The 14,887-nt window shown below is 33.5% G+C and overlaps 1 protein-coding gene across 38 annotated transcripts in view; it reads left to right on the forward strand.

Annotated features, from left to right (window-relative positions):
* Positions 1-14,887, forward strand: part of LOC149789875 (uncharacterized) — a 704,306-nt gene that overhangs the window by 405,829 nt on the left and 283,590 nt on the right. For 37 of the 38 annotated variants that reach the window (XR_016423748.1, XM_089971883.1, XM_089971882.1 and 34 more), the window contains 9 exons: positions 3,344-3,610; positions 4,783-5,049; positions 6,558-6,827; positions 7,351-7,620; positions 8,255-8,521; positions 11,453-11,719; positions 12,377-12,643; positions 13,009-13,275; positions 13,824-14,090. Coding sequence is in view for 37 of the 38 variants with exons in the window: in XM_089971883.1 (XP_089828009.1) it covers positions 3,344-3,610; positions 4,783-5,049; positions 6,558-6,827; positions 7,351-7,620; positions 8,255-8,521; positions 11,453-11,719; positions 12,377-12,643; positions 13,009-13,275; positions 13,824-14,090 (2,409 nt within the window). In the remaining variant the exon portion in view is untranslated. The remainder of the gene's footprint in view (positions 1-3,343; positions 3,611-4,782; positions 5,050-6,557; positions 6,828-7,350; positions 7,621-8,254; positions 8,522-11,452; positions 11,720-12,376; positions 12,644-13,008; positions 13,276-13,823; positions 14,091-14,887) is intronic. The other variant, XM_089971897.1, reaches the window with a different exon arrangement.

Raw genomic sequence — 14,887 nt, forward strand, 5'->3', positions numbered from 1 at the left:
CATATTTTATGCATTTAGACTTAACACAGTAAACATCTCTTACTGGGATGGGGAAGAGGGCATAGGGGTAGATAATATGTTCCCCAGTTCAAGGTCCAAGCTCATTTTATTGTGCATAAAGAGCTACCATATTGAATACTGATGGAGGGGAGTAGGGGTGTTTGGTAGGGATAGATTTGTGCCCCTTTACAGTGTTTGTAAAGGCTTTGTTTGAAAAGTCCAGATACATGTATGTGGAATTATCATTATAGATTTTAAAGATTTTGGATACAGCTGTATATTTTAAAAAGCATGATTTGCATGATGAAAAGAGAGAGGAACAAATGTATACAGTAAAATCTATCTTTAAGCATCTGGATTCAAAGGACCATTAGGTTTTATTGTTATAATATGGACTCAATCATCTTGATTCATATGACCATTAGGTCTTATTGTTATAGGATGGACTCATTCATCTGGATTCAATGGACCAATAGGTCTTACTGTTATAGGATGGACTCATTCATCTTGATTCATAGTACCATTAGGTCTTATTGTTATAGGATGGACTCATTCATCTGAATTAATAGGACCATTAGGTCTTATTGTTAATGTATGGACTCACTCATCTTGATTCATAGGAACATAAGGTCTTACTGTTATAATATGGATTCATTCATCTGAATTCATAGGACCATTAGGTCTTACTGTTATAATATGGACTCGTTCATCTGAATTCATAGGACCATTAGGTCTTACTGTTATGGGATGGACTCATTCATCTGAATTCATAGGACCATTAGGTCTTACTGTTATGGGATGGACTCATTCATCTGAATTCATAGGACCATTAGGTCTTACTGTTATGGGATGGACTCATTCATCTGAATTCATAGGACCATTAGGTCTTATTGTTATAGTATGGACTCATTCATCTTGATTCATATGACCATTAGGTCTTACTTTTATAGGATGGACTCATTCATAAGGATTCATAGGATAATTAGGTCTTACTGTTATAGTATGGACTTGATCATCTTGATTCGTAGGACCATTAGGTCTTACTGTTGTAATAAGGACTCGTTCATCTTGATTCATATGACCATTAGGTCTCACTGTTATAGGATGGACTCATTCATCTTGATTCATAGCACCATTAGGTCTTATTGTTATAGGATGGACTCATTCATCTGAATTCATAGGACCATTAGGTCTTATTGTTATAGTATGGACTCATTCATCTGAATTCATAGGACCATTAAGTCTTATTGTTATAGGATGGACTCATTCATCTGAATTCATATGACCATTTGGTCTTACTGTTTATAGGATGGACTCATTCATCTTGATTCATAGCACCATTAGGTCTTATTGTTATAGGATGGACTCATTCATCTGAATTCATAGGACCATTAGGTCTTACTGTTATGGGATGGACTCATTCATCTGAATTCGTAGGACCATTAGGTCTTATTGTTATAGTATGGACTCATTCATCTTGATTGATATGACCATTAGGTCTTACTGTTACAGGATGGACTCAGTCATCTTGATTCATAGTACCATTAGATCTCACTGTTATAATATGGACTCGTTCATCTGGATTCATACGACCATTAGGTCTAACTTAATAAGTTCAATATGTATCTCTTACAGTATGAATTAACACATAATCAGGCTAATAATGATACTGTACATATATAAGTTAATTTAAAGAAATTTCTTCTAAACAATGCCACTTTTATGTTTTGAGACTTGATGTGAAGAAATTTACTTATGCATATGTTTTTTTTCATTTGAAAATATAGAACTTTAAAAAGTTGATAAAAAGATGACAATTTATTTTAAATAAATTTTAGTTGTTTATCTTGGCAGATTTCATTTCAAGATTTTAGTGTAAAAGAGTCACAAAAGAAATCGAAGAAATTTCTTGACTTACTATTTGGATTCACATATGCATGACCCCATATAACTTAACAGGATTTCTTTTGCTTGCTTCTATTTACAGAAACTTCACAAATCCAGATTGTTAAACCTCTGAAACCAGTTGAAGCCTGCAAACTTCAGTCAGCAACATTTGTTTGCAGGCTCTCACATGAAAATGCACGAGTCACATGGTTAAGAGACAATCGACCAATCACTTCATGTAAAAAATATGCCATGCATGTTGATGGCAGAGTACACAAACTTACTGTTACAGATCTTAATTTTGAGGATGATGGGAAATATTCATTAAAAATTGGTGACAGGGTTACTACTGCAAAATTGCATGTGACAGGTCTGTAATGTTTCAATGTTAACCCTGCATGCAGCAAAGTGGGGTAGGTTTTGATGCCTTATCACCCTGCACCTCCTTCCAGCAACAACATTAATATTTTTATGCTATGACAGATAATTTACACCATGACATTAATTATTCTAGTCACATAAAGACATCTCATTTGTTTAAAAGATGCCAATATAAACACAAATTACATAATATTTATTCAGTGCCATCCTTTTATCAAATGTTTTTTGCACCTAAACAGCTTTTATGTCGTTTATAAATTTATTTTTTCATTATTTTCTATTTTATTTTATTTAAGCCCTTTTTTTGTCAGAGTTTTTTTAAATATCTTTAATGAATAGTTTTTATAGGTTTTATAGTGCTTGTACTTAATTAATATTAGTATCTGCTTCTTTATGTTGCCCTTACATGTGATAATAAGTAAATACTCACTTTAGTTTGAATTCTTTGTTAACTGTCAATATACTTATATCTTGTACCCTTATTAGATTTTTACAAATAAATATACATATATAATAGTTACCTAGCAAACACAATCATGTTGTTTTAACAGGACATACTGCAGTCATCATTTAAAAAAGAAAACCAGTTTGCTTTACAGTTAAGAAAAGCAATTTTTTTTAACATAGGAGTATTACATCAAATATAACAAAGCTGCCATGCAATCAACTCACTATATACAACTTATTTAACATGTAACACTAGTAGCACAGATTGAAGTGTATTTGTTATTGGCATAGAATTTATGTATATAATTACATTTGATGTAAACACTTGAATATATATTAGCATACAAGTAAACAGGATTTGTTTTATGTTTATAAACAAGGGTCAGACAAAGGGGTATAATTTCATAAACCATGACTAATGTTTATATATTCACACAGAACATTGTTCCTCACATGTTCACCTCGAAGTTTTCACTCTACACCGCACCGTCCCACTTTTTCACGTAGTTGTACATTCTGAATCAAACATGTATTCCCAATACTCTGTTTATCTGATATGCACATGTAGGAGATTTTATCCAAAAATCATATGACTCAAAATCCCTTCCCAAAAAACTTTGCATTCCAGAAATCCCCATTAACCTGTCATTGAATCTTAAACATCACAGTCTTGACTCAGAATCTATGGCCACATTTACTTGCATCGTGTCCAAAACAAACATCGATGTAACATGGTACAAAGATAATACAGAGATAGCCCCTAGTAGTAAGTATGAGCTTCACCAAGATGGCTGCATGCACACGCTTACCATTCATGACCTTTGCATGTCCGATTATGGAGATTATGTTGTCATCATTGGGAGACGTCGCAGCATGGATATTCCAGGCATTGAAGGTTCGTATTGCTTAATATTATTGTATTTTTCAAAAAATGTAATGCCCCAATGTTTAGAAGTAGGTGATATATACCTTTTCTTTGTCTTGTCCATCAGTGTATTGTCCCTGTTTCGACTTGAAGCCAAATGTTGAGATTAAACTTGCAGTGTGGATGCATCTTTGCTGATTGTGTTGCTTACCAAAACTAGGTCACTTTGACCTTTCTTAGGCTTTAATTCTTATGCTTTTCAACTTTTTGCCACCTAAGTTAGAAAGTTGCCACTAAAGTTGGAATTTGGGTGCATCCTGAGATGAATGTTACACTTTGAAACTGAGTCGCTGTGACCTACTTTCCATTGTTTATTCAGTGCTATTTAAGAATGCTAATCATAGTCACAGTACTAAGCTTCTGCTTACTGACAACGTTATGAGTACAAGGCTTTCCTTTTTTCTAAAAACAATAATGGGTTCAACTCAAAAGTACAACAAAATACCTTGGAATTAGAGTAAAAGATGGAGCAGTAACAGTATTGGAGCATTTGGTTTTATAACTTTCCTCAAATGACTCAGCTAAAGTCAGACAAAATTATTGTAAAGACTGACATGCTTTCTTAGCACATGGACCTGCATATGGACCTGCATCTTTCAAGAGTGAAGTAATCAGTAAGCAACAAAAAGTGTATGAAATCCATGCTGGTTTACTGAAAAAGGTCCCAGTAATGTAAGGCCCTGTTGCAAGGTCCTACATGTAATACAATATATGTTGTACTTATCAAAACTGATCATATTTCGTTTCCTTTTGAATGTGTGGATGCATTATGTTTAGGATATTGTTTACATTACATATTAATTTGTGCATCTTGAAAATCCAGACAATCATTCTGGGTATTTTGTTTCTTTTTTTCTTCTTATGATAACTGAATTTATGCACTGAATGGTATGGTTGATGCATGTTTCAGGGGTGTCTTGTTGTGTGAATCCATTTGTAAATTGTGTTTTGTGTAAACTTCAGAATGACCTTTAATCTCGTACATTATTTAGCATTAAACTTTATTATTTCACAGATCTATATGGCATGCTATTAAATGCATGATGTAGAAGGCATAACAAAATTCTTCATTTAGTCTCATTTTCAATATTTAAATTGAACAGAGCTAATTTAGTTAATCTGGTATTCTTTATGATCTTCAGAAGCACCAGCTCAGTTTACAATTCCACTGCATGAGGCAACCTGCCATGAGGGACAAGATGTGACTTTCACCTGCGAGGTCACTGAAGAAAATCTACCTGCCAAGTGGTTGAAGGATGGCATTGAGATCGGACCTTCTGACAAATACATCATTTCTCAGGACAAGACACAATATACAATGACAATAAAAAATGCTCAGCTAGAGGATCGTGCTGAATACACCATTGTTGTGAAAGACAAACACAGCGTAGCACCACTATTCGTAGAAGGTACTAGCAAAATCTTCAGATTCTCGATACAGCGAGTCCTCTGTGTTTTGATAATGCTGAGCATTTGGAAATTGCTTTTTCAGTTGGCATTGGTACTCCACATGTAATTGTTTCTTGTTTAGAATAACTGCCATTTATTTTGGCACAAGATTTTCTTGTTGTTTGATATGATGTAAACCAATCAGTCAAATTGTTACGGTGATAAATGCTCAATTTGTGGATAAGAATATTATGATGAACAAGGTCGAAAGCTTTTCTAAGATCAACTTGTATGGATGCAAGAAATTTTCCTTAATCTTAGGCATTCATTCCTACCATACTAGACTGCTCCAGTGGCCTAGTGGTTAAAGTGTCTGTTCAGATGCAGGAGGTCACGGGTTTGAACCCCTGCCGAGTCATATTAAGACTTTTAAAAAATGGTACTAACAGTTGCCTTGCTTGGTGCTCAGCATTAAGAGATTAATGTTAGGACTATTCACCCTTGTGTCAGGATAATGTGACTGGGTGGGACATTATGCTACATGTCTGCGGTATGATGCCCCAGTACTAGACATCACTATAAACTGCCACACTGCAGGACAAGACTGAAATTTTTGTAAAGCTACATTTAAAATCCAAATCACACACACACGCACACACACTCACCTTCAGTACCAAAGGTGTTGGGGTTGGAATATGGATTATTCATTCCATACGAAAGGGGTTGAAATAGATTAAAGTAGCATATAATTGAAGTATAAGAATGGGTGTATCATTTTAGAATACCATATCATATCATTGAAGTATAAGAATGGGTGTATCATTTTAGAATACCATAGCATATCATTGAAGTATAAGAATGGGTGTATCATTTTAGAATACCATAGCATATCATTGAAGTATAAGAATGGGTGTATCATTTTAGAATACCATAGCATATAATTGAAGTATAAGAATGGGTGTATCATTTTAGAATACCATAGCATATAATTGAAGTATAAGAATGGGTGTATCACTTTAGAATACTATAGCAGATAATTGAAATGTAATAATAGTTGTATCATTTTAAAACACAGTGGCATATAATTGAAAGGTATAAATAGTTCTATCATTTTAAAATACAATAGCATATAATTGAAATGTAAGAATTGTTGTATCATTTTAAAATACAATAGCATATAATTGAAATGTAAGAATTGTTGTATCATTTTAAAATACAATAGCATTTAATTGAAATGTAAGAATTGTTGTATCATTTTAAAATACAATAGCATATAATTGAAGTGTAATCTTAAAATGGTTTCACAAAATACTGATGAAAAAATATCAGATTGACTCAGTAGTCATAAAAAGCCGGACTATTTGTTAATTACTTTCAGTGAGTCATACTCAGTGATGATCTTATTTAAAGCAATTTTGAGGTCAAAGAGACTAATTTTATTTTAAACTAAAAAGATGGTATAAATGAAAACATTTTGCAGTATATTCCTGACTATATCTGAAACATGTCTTTTCTGTTTTGCTTGCAGAATCTCCAACTGAGTTCATAGTGCCACTGCAGAATAGAAATGAATGCGTTGAGGGAGATACGATTACACTGGTCTGTGAAGTCAATAAGCCAGGAGTTCTTGCCATGTGGCTTAAAGATGGAGAACAAATCACCAAATCTCCACACTATGATATCAGTGTGGATGGAATTCGCCACATGCTGACAATCAGACAGGCCAGTTTGGATGATGAAGCAGAGTATACTGTCATGGTGGGAAGTGCCGAGTCAACAACCATGCTTTATGTGGAAGGTAAGACTAGTACTGCAGTTTTATGTAACTTTCATTTCTTTAAATATCACAATTTAACAATGGTATGATTGGAATGATCTTTGTGTATCAGATAGTTGCTTTGTTCTAATGATTAATACATATTGTATGACATCTATGAATTGCAGCAAAAAAAAAACATGCTAGTAATTTTTATTCCAGTCAGGTGTTCCTGGGTAGCCCAGTGTCCTAAGGCAATTGTTTTTACAGATCACTGACATTTCACCTCTGTCCACTTGGGCTTGGCCAATGCAGGTCTGTGAAATTGTTGGCCAGTAACTTCCTGTGGGTTGGTGGTTCTTCCTGTGTTTTTGACCAAGTTCTTCTTCCACCAAAATATACTGGCCACCACATATAGCCCATCATGTGCAGAAAAATGCTGTTGAACCTGTAGCAACAACATTCCAAACATAATGTTGTTTTTTTACTGTATTCTTATTGTGATTGTTATTAAAGCAAAACTTTATTGAATTGTCTTCATTGATTGATTTTCTTTCTTTCCCAGAATCTGCTGCAGAATTTTCCCACCGTCTTGGAGATACAACTGGCACTGAGGGTGAAGACATTGAGATGTATGTTGAATTAAGTCGCCCTGATGTTCCAGTAAGCTGGCTCAAAAACAAGGTGCCACTGACACCCAGTGAGAGAATCAAGATTTTGTGTGACCGTTACAGACATGTCCTTCAGATTCTGGAAGCTATTCCTGAGGATGAAGGCGAATATACCATCCAGCTGCCTAACAAGTCTGAATCTTCAGCCAGGCTCACTATCAAAGGTGATTATATTCCCTTAGTTAAATTGTCTCCCCTTTTCGAAATCAAAATCTTTGTGTTAATTTTCAAAATATTTTGGCAACAAGTACAAATATCTAGCTGTCTGACACACCTTCACCAAGGTTTAATATATTGTACATGATTATCTCTTAATTGATGAGTTAGCTCCCTTTTTGGAGGTCATTCTCAAAAGTATTACACAATGCCAGCAGGCCTAATGCTTTAGGGAAGAGATTTCAGACTGTTACATCAGTAGGCAGCGGTAAACAATGAGAGAATGTGTTTTTTTAAAACACAAAGTGAGTGAGATAAATGGGCTTGAATATGAGGTAAAATTTTCATTATAAAATGTTTACAGTTGGGAAGATTTAAACTCACATGAGAACCAGAATATAATTTCATGACAGAATATACATAAGATTTAGGATTAGAATTTCGTATAAATGATATCAGTTCTTGTGCTTATAATATGGGAATTTTTTGAACCTGTAGTGATGAATTAAAACAACTGTATAGCTGTTACACATAATTCGGAAGTTCAGACAAACAGCATTTTCTGTATTGACAAATTTGGATCAGATATGTATATTTGAAACCAAAAAGTTAGAACTTTATTTTTTTCCATATTTATTTTAGAGCTTCCACAGGAATTCACAAAGCCTTTAAAAGACATCACAGCCAAGGAAAAAGAGGATGTCACTCTTACTTGTGAATTCTCTAAGCCCAATATTCGTGGCAAATGGTTGAAGGATGGTGAGGAAATAAAACCAAGCGACAAGGTGAAAATAAGCACAGATGGATACATACAGCAGTTGGTCCTTCATGATATCACCCTGAAGGATGCTGGAATCTACAAATGTATCTGTGGTGATGTTGAAACAGGAGCCACACTTGTTATTGAAGGTAAAGAAGACTTAACAAAAATCATGCAAAATTAACAAAGGACTCATGTTTTGAAATATTTTTTGTATCAAAGAGTACATGCAATATTGTATATTTGTTTATACAGTCTGTACAAAGTCATTAATGTTTATTTCTATACACAGTATGTAGAAAGTCAATAATGTATATCTGTATATACAATATGTAGAAAGTCACTAGTATATATTTGTATAAACAGTATATAGAAAGTAACTAGTGTATATTTGTAATTACAGTATATAGAAAGTAACTAGTGATATTTGTATATAGAGTATATAGAAAGTACTAGTGTATATTTGTAATTACAGTATATAGAAAGTAACTAGTGATATTTGTATATACAGTATATAGAAAGTAACTAGTGATATTTGCATACACAGTATATAGAAAGTAACTAGTGATATTTGTATATACAGTATATAGAAAGTAACGTGTATATTTGTATATACAGTATATAGAAAGTAACTAGTGATATTTGTATATACAGTATATATAAAGTAATTAGTGATATTTGTATATACAGTATATAGAAAGTAACTAGTGATATTTGCATACACAGTATATAGAAAGTAATTATTGATATTTGTATATACAGTATATAGAAAGTAACTAGTGTATATTTGTATATACAGTATATAGAAAGTCACTAGCGATATTTGTATATACAGTATATGGAAAGTAACTAGTGTATATTTGTATATACAGTATGTAGAAAGTAACTAGTGTATATTTGTATATACAGTATATAGAAAGTCACTAGTGTATATAGAAAGTAACTAGTATATATTTGTATATACAGTATATATAAAGTGATTAGTGATATTTGTATATACAGTATATAGAAAGTAACTAGTGATATTTGTATATACAATGTATAGAAAGTAACTAGTGATATTTGCATACACAATATATAGAAAGTAATTAGTGATATTTGTATATACAGCACATAGAAAGTAACTAGTGTATATTTGTATATACATTATATAGAAAGTTACTAGTGATATTTGTATATACAGTATATAGAAAGTAACTAGTGTATATTTGTATATACAATATATAGAAAGTAACTAGTGTATATTTGTATATACTGTATATATGAAGTAATTAGTGATATTTATATATACAGTACATAGAAAGTAACAAGTGATATTTGTATATACAGTATATAGAAAGTAACTAGTGTATATTTGTATACACAGTATATAGAAAGTAACTAGTGTACACAGTATGTAGAATGTCACTAGTGTATATTTTGTATACACAGTATGTAGGAAGTCACTAGTGTATATTTGTATATATAATACATGTATGAAGAAAGTTACTAGTATATATTTGTATATACAATATCAATATATAGAAAAAGTCACTAGTGTATATTTGTATATACAGTATATAGAAAGTCACTAATATATATTTGTATATACATTATGTAAAATGTCACTACTGTATATTTTGTATACACAGTATGTAGGAAGTCACCAGTGTGTATTTTGTATACACATTATGTAGGAAGTCACCAGTGTGTATTTTGTATACACATTATGTAGAATGTCACTAGTGTATATTTTGTATACACAGTATGTAGGAAGTCACCAGTGTGTATTTTGTATACACATTATGTAGAATGTCACTAGTGTATATTTTGTATACACAGTATATAGGAAGTCACTAGTGTATATTTGTAAATACATTGTGTAGAAAGTCACTAGTATATGTTTTTATATACAGTATGTAGAAAGTCACTAATATATATTTGTATATACAATATGTAGAAAGTCACTAATTTATATAACTTCTTAACTCATAAAACCCTGGCATCTCATTTACACATCAGGAGACAGTAGCCTACTTCCAAGCTTTGTAGTGTCAAGTTAATTTAAGATACACTAAAGTGGGTTGAATTAGAGAAAGGTAGACTGCTCTACAATGATACCAAATAATCTGAACTTTCTAGCTGCACTACAAAAAAGCCAAGGGGAAAACCTAATTTTTTGGACCACATTTTTTTTTTCCACCAAAACTTTGCACGTTGTTTGGAATCTGATTTTTGTTTGGATTTTAGATTTTTGGCCTCAGATCTAAGGCAAAACAGTCTGAACTGCATACAGACAGGTGAACCTTTGCAAACAGTAGGATAAGATGGGTGTTTGGAATAAAAAGTGGTCTGGATATGAAAATGATTGATCCATTAAATAAAAATAAAAATAAAAAAAAACTCCAACTTTTACCCTTATGCTCATGCATGAGCGAAATAGCCAACGAAAAACAACATTTCTAACACAACTAGGCATTAAGTTAACTGGAAATCTCTTGGAAGTCAATGTATTAGGATTTATTCAGAAATGGCTCCCAAAATGTGTTTCCTACGTGCATTTAAGATGAAAATGACAAAAACCTCCTGGGGTTAATGAGTTCATGCAGAATATGATGACAGTTTGGAGTTTATTTACATGCTGTAAATTCAGTTATTTTAATGAAAATCTATTTTTTGTTTTTACCAACACAACAATTTTTGTGGTACCTTATATACTCTTTGGAAAGTCCAACTACCAACTGCACAGACCTAGATCTACCATTACTTAATGTACCAATGAATCAGGATCTGTGCAGTTTGTTAGGAGTAAGCACTAGAACAATCAATACAGTCCCTGATCCACTAGTGCATTATGTGGCATCAGATCAGGGTCTTTGTTGATTGCAGTTGGACTCAGTTTAAAGCAGTTATATACATATTTACATTTCTAGATTCAGGAAGTGGTACTCTTGTTTCCAGGAAGGATCATTCTGTGTTGGGGCTTTTATATTAATGGTTTGTATCACACATAAAAGCAATGAAAATTGCTACCTATAAAAACTAGTCAACTCACAATAGTGAAAAGATATGCATTGTGATTATTATTTTTTTAATTCTAGAAATGCCAGCTGATTTTAGGAAACCTCTAAAGGACCTTATTGCCAAAGAAAAGGACACAGTGATCTTAACCTGTGAGTTGAACAAACCTGATGTCAAGGTTAGATGGCTCAAGAATGGCCAGGAGGTCAAACCAAGTGACCTCATCTCCATAGTTACAGATGGCTACATTCAGCAACTTGTGATGGCAGATGTAACTTTGAAGGACACTGGCAAATACACATGTGTATGTGGTGATGTGAAAACTGAAGCCACACTTACTGTAACAGGTATAACAAAATTTCAAATTATTTTCTCTTTATTGCCTGTCTCTTTGTCTCATTATTCAAGTGGCATCTCTCAATTGCTCTCCATTTTGGTTTTATTAGAATTTGAAAGCCTGTCATTTCTTAACATCTTTTGGTTCTTGCCCAGTTGCTCTTTGTATGTGTCCACTTTCTGCACCTATCTGTTCTATTTTCATTTTTGTTTGTCTTTCCATATAATTCCATGTAATTATTTTTCCTAGTACTAATCTCTCTCTCTCTCTCTCTCTCTCTCTCACTGCTCAATAACTTTCCTTTACTTAAGTCAATGCAGTAGTTGATTTAGCCACTTAACTGCTGGCCCTCGGGCATAAAGCTTTGAGGAGGAATAGGTAATACTGACAGATGCAGACCCATGGGGCCAGTAAAAATATTGAGGGATCCAGCTGATTTCCTTATGAGTTGGCCCTGCTGGTAAATGGAAAAATCTGAGTTACAATGGCAGTTGAAAATGTGGCAACTTTTTAATTCTGACAGATACATTCTGTCTTATGGGAAACACCATTGTCCCAGTCATAATACTTTTTTAATATCAAAATGAAAAAAATATTGATGTGAAAAGTATTTAATCTAACTGAATTGGAGCATATTTAGTTATCTTAAAACATTATTCTCCTGTAGAATTACCACTTGAGTTCAGTAAACCCCTCAAGGACCTCACTGCCAAAGAGAAAGACACTGTGACATTGACCTGTGAGTTGAACAAACCTGATGTCAAGGTTAGATGGGTCAAGGATGGCATGGAAGTCAAACCAGATGACCACATTTCTATAGTAACAGATGGCTACATTCAGCAACTTTTGATGACAGATGTTACTCTGAATGACAGTGCCAAATATATGTGTATCTGTGGTGATGTAAAAACAGAGGCTACACTCACTGTTGAAGGTATTTTTCCTTTTTATGTGTCTGTCTGTCTTTTTAAATGTATTTTTCTTTGTCTCTCAGTCAATATCATTTTGCTCTTAACTGTGCAATTCTTTCTCATGTATCACCGTTTAGCTATCTCATCTTTATCACTATTGTACTGTTTGTTTGTCATATTCCTCACACAGATGCTAACAATTTTGGAATATCTGAATTATCAACACAAGTCTTATATTGTATCAATAGAATATATTATAATGACTTCATAAACAGACTTAGAAATACTAATTTATTCATATTTTTACTTGGGAAGACAGAGACTGAAATTCTACAGACTTGGGAAAGATGCGATAATTTTGTTCATTTTTTTTCTCTTCACATTACAGAATTACCAGCTGTATTCAGCAAACCTCTAAAGGACCTTACTGCCAAAGAAGCTGACACAGTGACCCTGACATGTGAATTAAACAAACCTGATGTCAAAGTCAAGTGGCTTAAGGATGGCAAGGAAGTTACACCCACTGACCTCATCTCCATAGTAACTGATGGCTACATTCAGCAACTTGTGATAGCAGATGTAACTTTGAAGGACACTGGCAAATATGCGTGTGTATGTGGTGATGTAAAAACTGAAGCCACACTTACTGTAACAGGTAATGTTTGTTGTCTTTATGTGTAACATTGTTTCTCTTTCTCTCTCTCTCCAAGATGCCAATTATTTAAGTATATGACATACTGTTTTGTTTAAGAACAATCTTTTAAGATATTCTTGGCTATTGTTTTCTCTATATTCTATATTTTATAGCATAAAAATCCAATACATTTTATACTTGGTCATTGAGGGATTATTGAATTATCTTGTATCTGAATAGTGGTGTATAGTGGTGTGATGGCCAAGGACAGTGGCATTTTCATCAGCATCAGCATTATCTAGATCCAGTCTTGCAGTTTTTAAAGTTGTATATCTTCTACCTCAGTCACATAATTTAAGTGAAATGTTGGTACAGTATTACTGTAAGCCTGTAAGTTTGTACTTCGATATACCAGGATCTCAGTTGTTAGCAATGTCATCAGAACACTATACATAGGTGAGATAGAATTTTGTTTGGAACACTTGTGTAGGTCCTGAACAAATCATAGTTACTGGTTACAGTGACTTCATAGTGCTGTCATCATTTTAATAACAATCATCCATTTTCAGAGCTTCCACCTAAATTCACCAAGCCTCTTGAAGACTTGACTGCCACAGAAAAGGACACAGTAACTTTGACCTGTGAACTGAGCAAACCAAACCTTCCTGTCAGGTGGCTCAAGGATGGCAAGGAGATCAGGAAAAGCAAAAATGTTTCAATTACTACAGACAGTTATGTGCAGCAGCTTATCTTAGCCGACGTAACGCTCAAAGACACTGGGAAATACACATGCATGTGTGGAGATGTCAGTACTGAAGCTACTCTCACTGTGCAAGGCAAGTTTATACACTATTTCACTGTGCAAGGCAAGTTTGTACACTCACTGTGCAAGCCAAGTTTGTACACTAATTCACTGTGCAAGGCAAGTTTATACACTATTTCACAGTGCAAGGCAAGTTTATACACTATTTCACAGTGCAAGGCAAGTTTGTACACTATTTCACTGTGCAAGGCAAGTTTATACACTATTTCACAGTGCAAGGCAAGTTTGTACACTATTTCACTGTGCAAGGCAAGTTTATACACTATTTCACAGTGCAAGGCAAGTTTGTACACTGTTTCACTGTATAAGGCACATTTATACAATATTTCACTGTGCAAGGCAAGTTTGTAAACTATTTCACTGTACAAGGCACATTTATACACTATTTCACTGTGCAAGACAAGTTTATGAACTATTTCACTGTGCAAGGCACATTTATACACTATTTCACTGTGCAAGACAAGTTTGTAAACTGTTTCACTGTACAAGGCACATTTGTACAATATTTCACTGTGCAAGGCAAGTTTGTAAACTATTTCACTGTACAAGGCACATGTATGCAGTATTTCACTGTGCAAGACAAGTTTATACACTATTTCACTGTGCAAGGCAAGTTTGTACACTATTTCACTGTACAAGGCACATTTATACAATATTTCACTGCAAGGCAAGTTTGTAAACTATTTCACTGTACAAGGCACATTTATACAATATTTCACTGTGCAAGGCAAGTTTGTAAACTATTTCACTGTACAAGGCACATTTATACACTATTTCACTGTGCAAGACAAGTTTATACACTATTTCACG

The sequence above is a fragment of the Sinohyriopsis cumingii genome, chromosome 10 (genome assembly GCF_028554795.1).
Source record: "Sinohyriopsis cumingii isolate HCF-2022 chromosome 10, ASM2855479v2, whole genome shotgun sequence".
Taxonomy (NCBI): Eukaryota; Metazoa; Mollusca; class Bivalvia; order Unionida; family Unionidae; genus Sinohyriopsis; species Sinohyriopsis cumingii.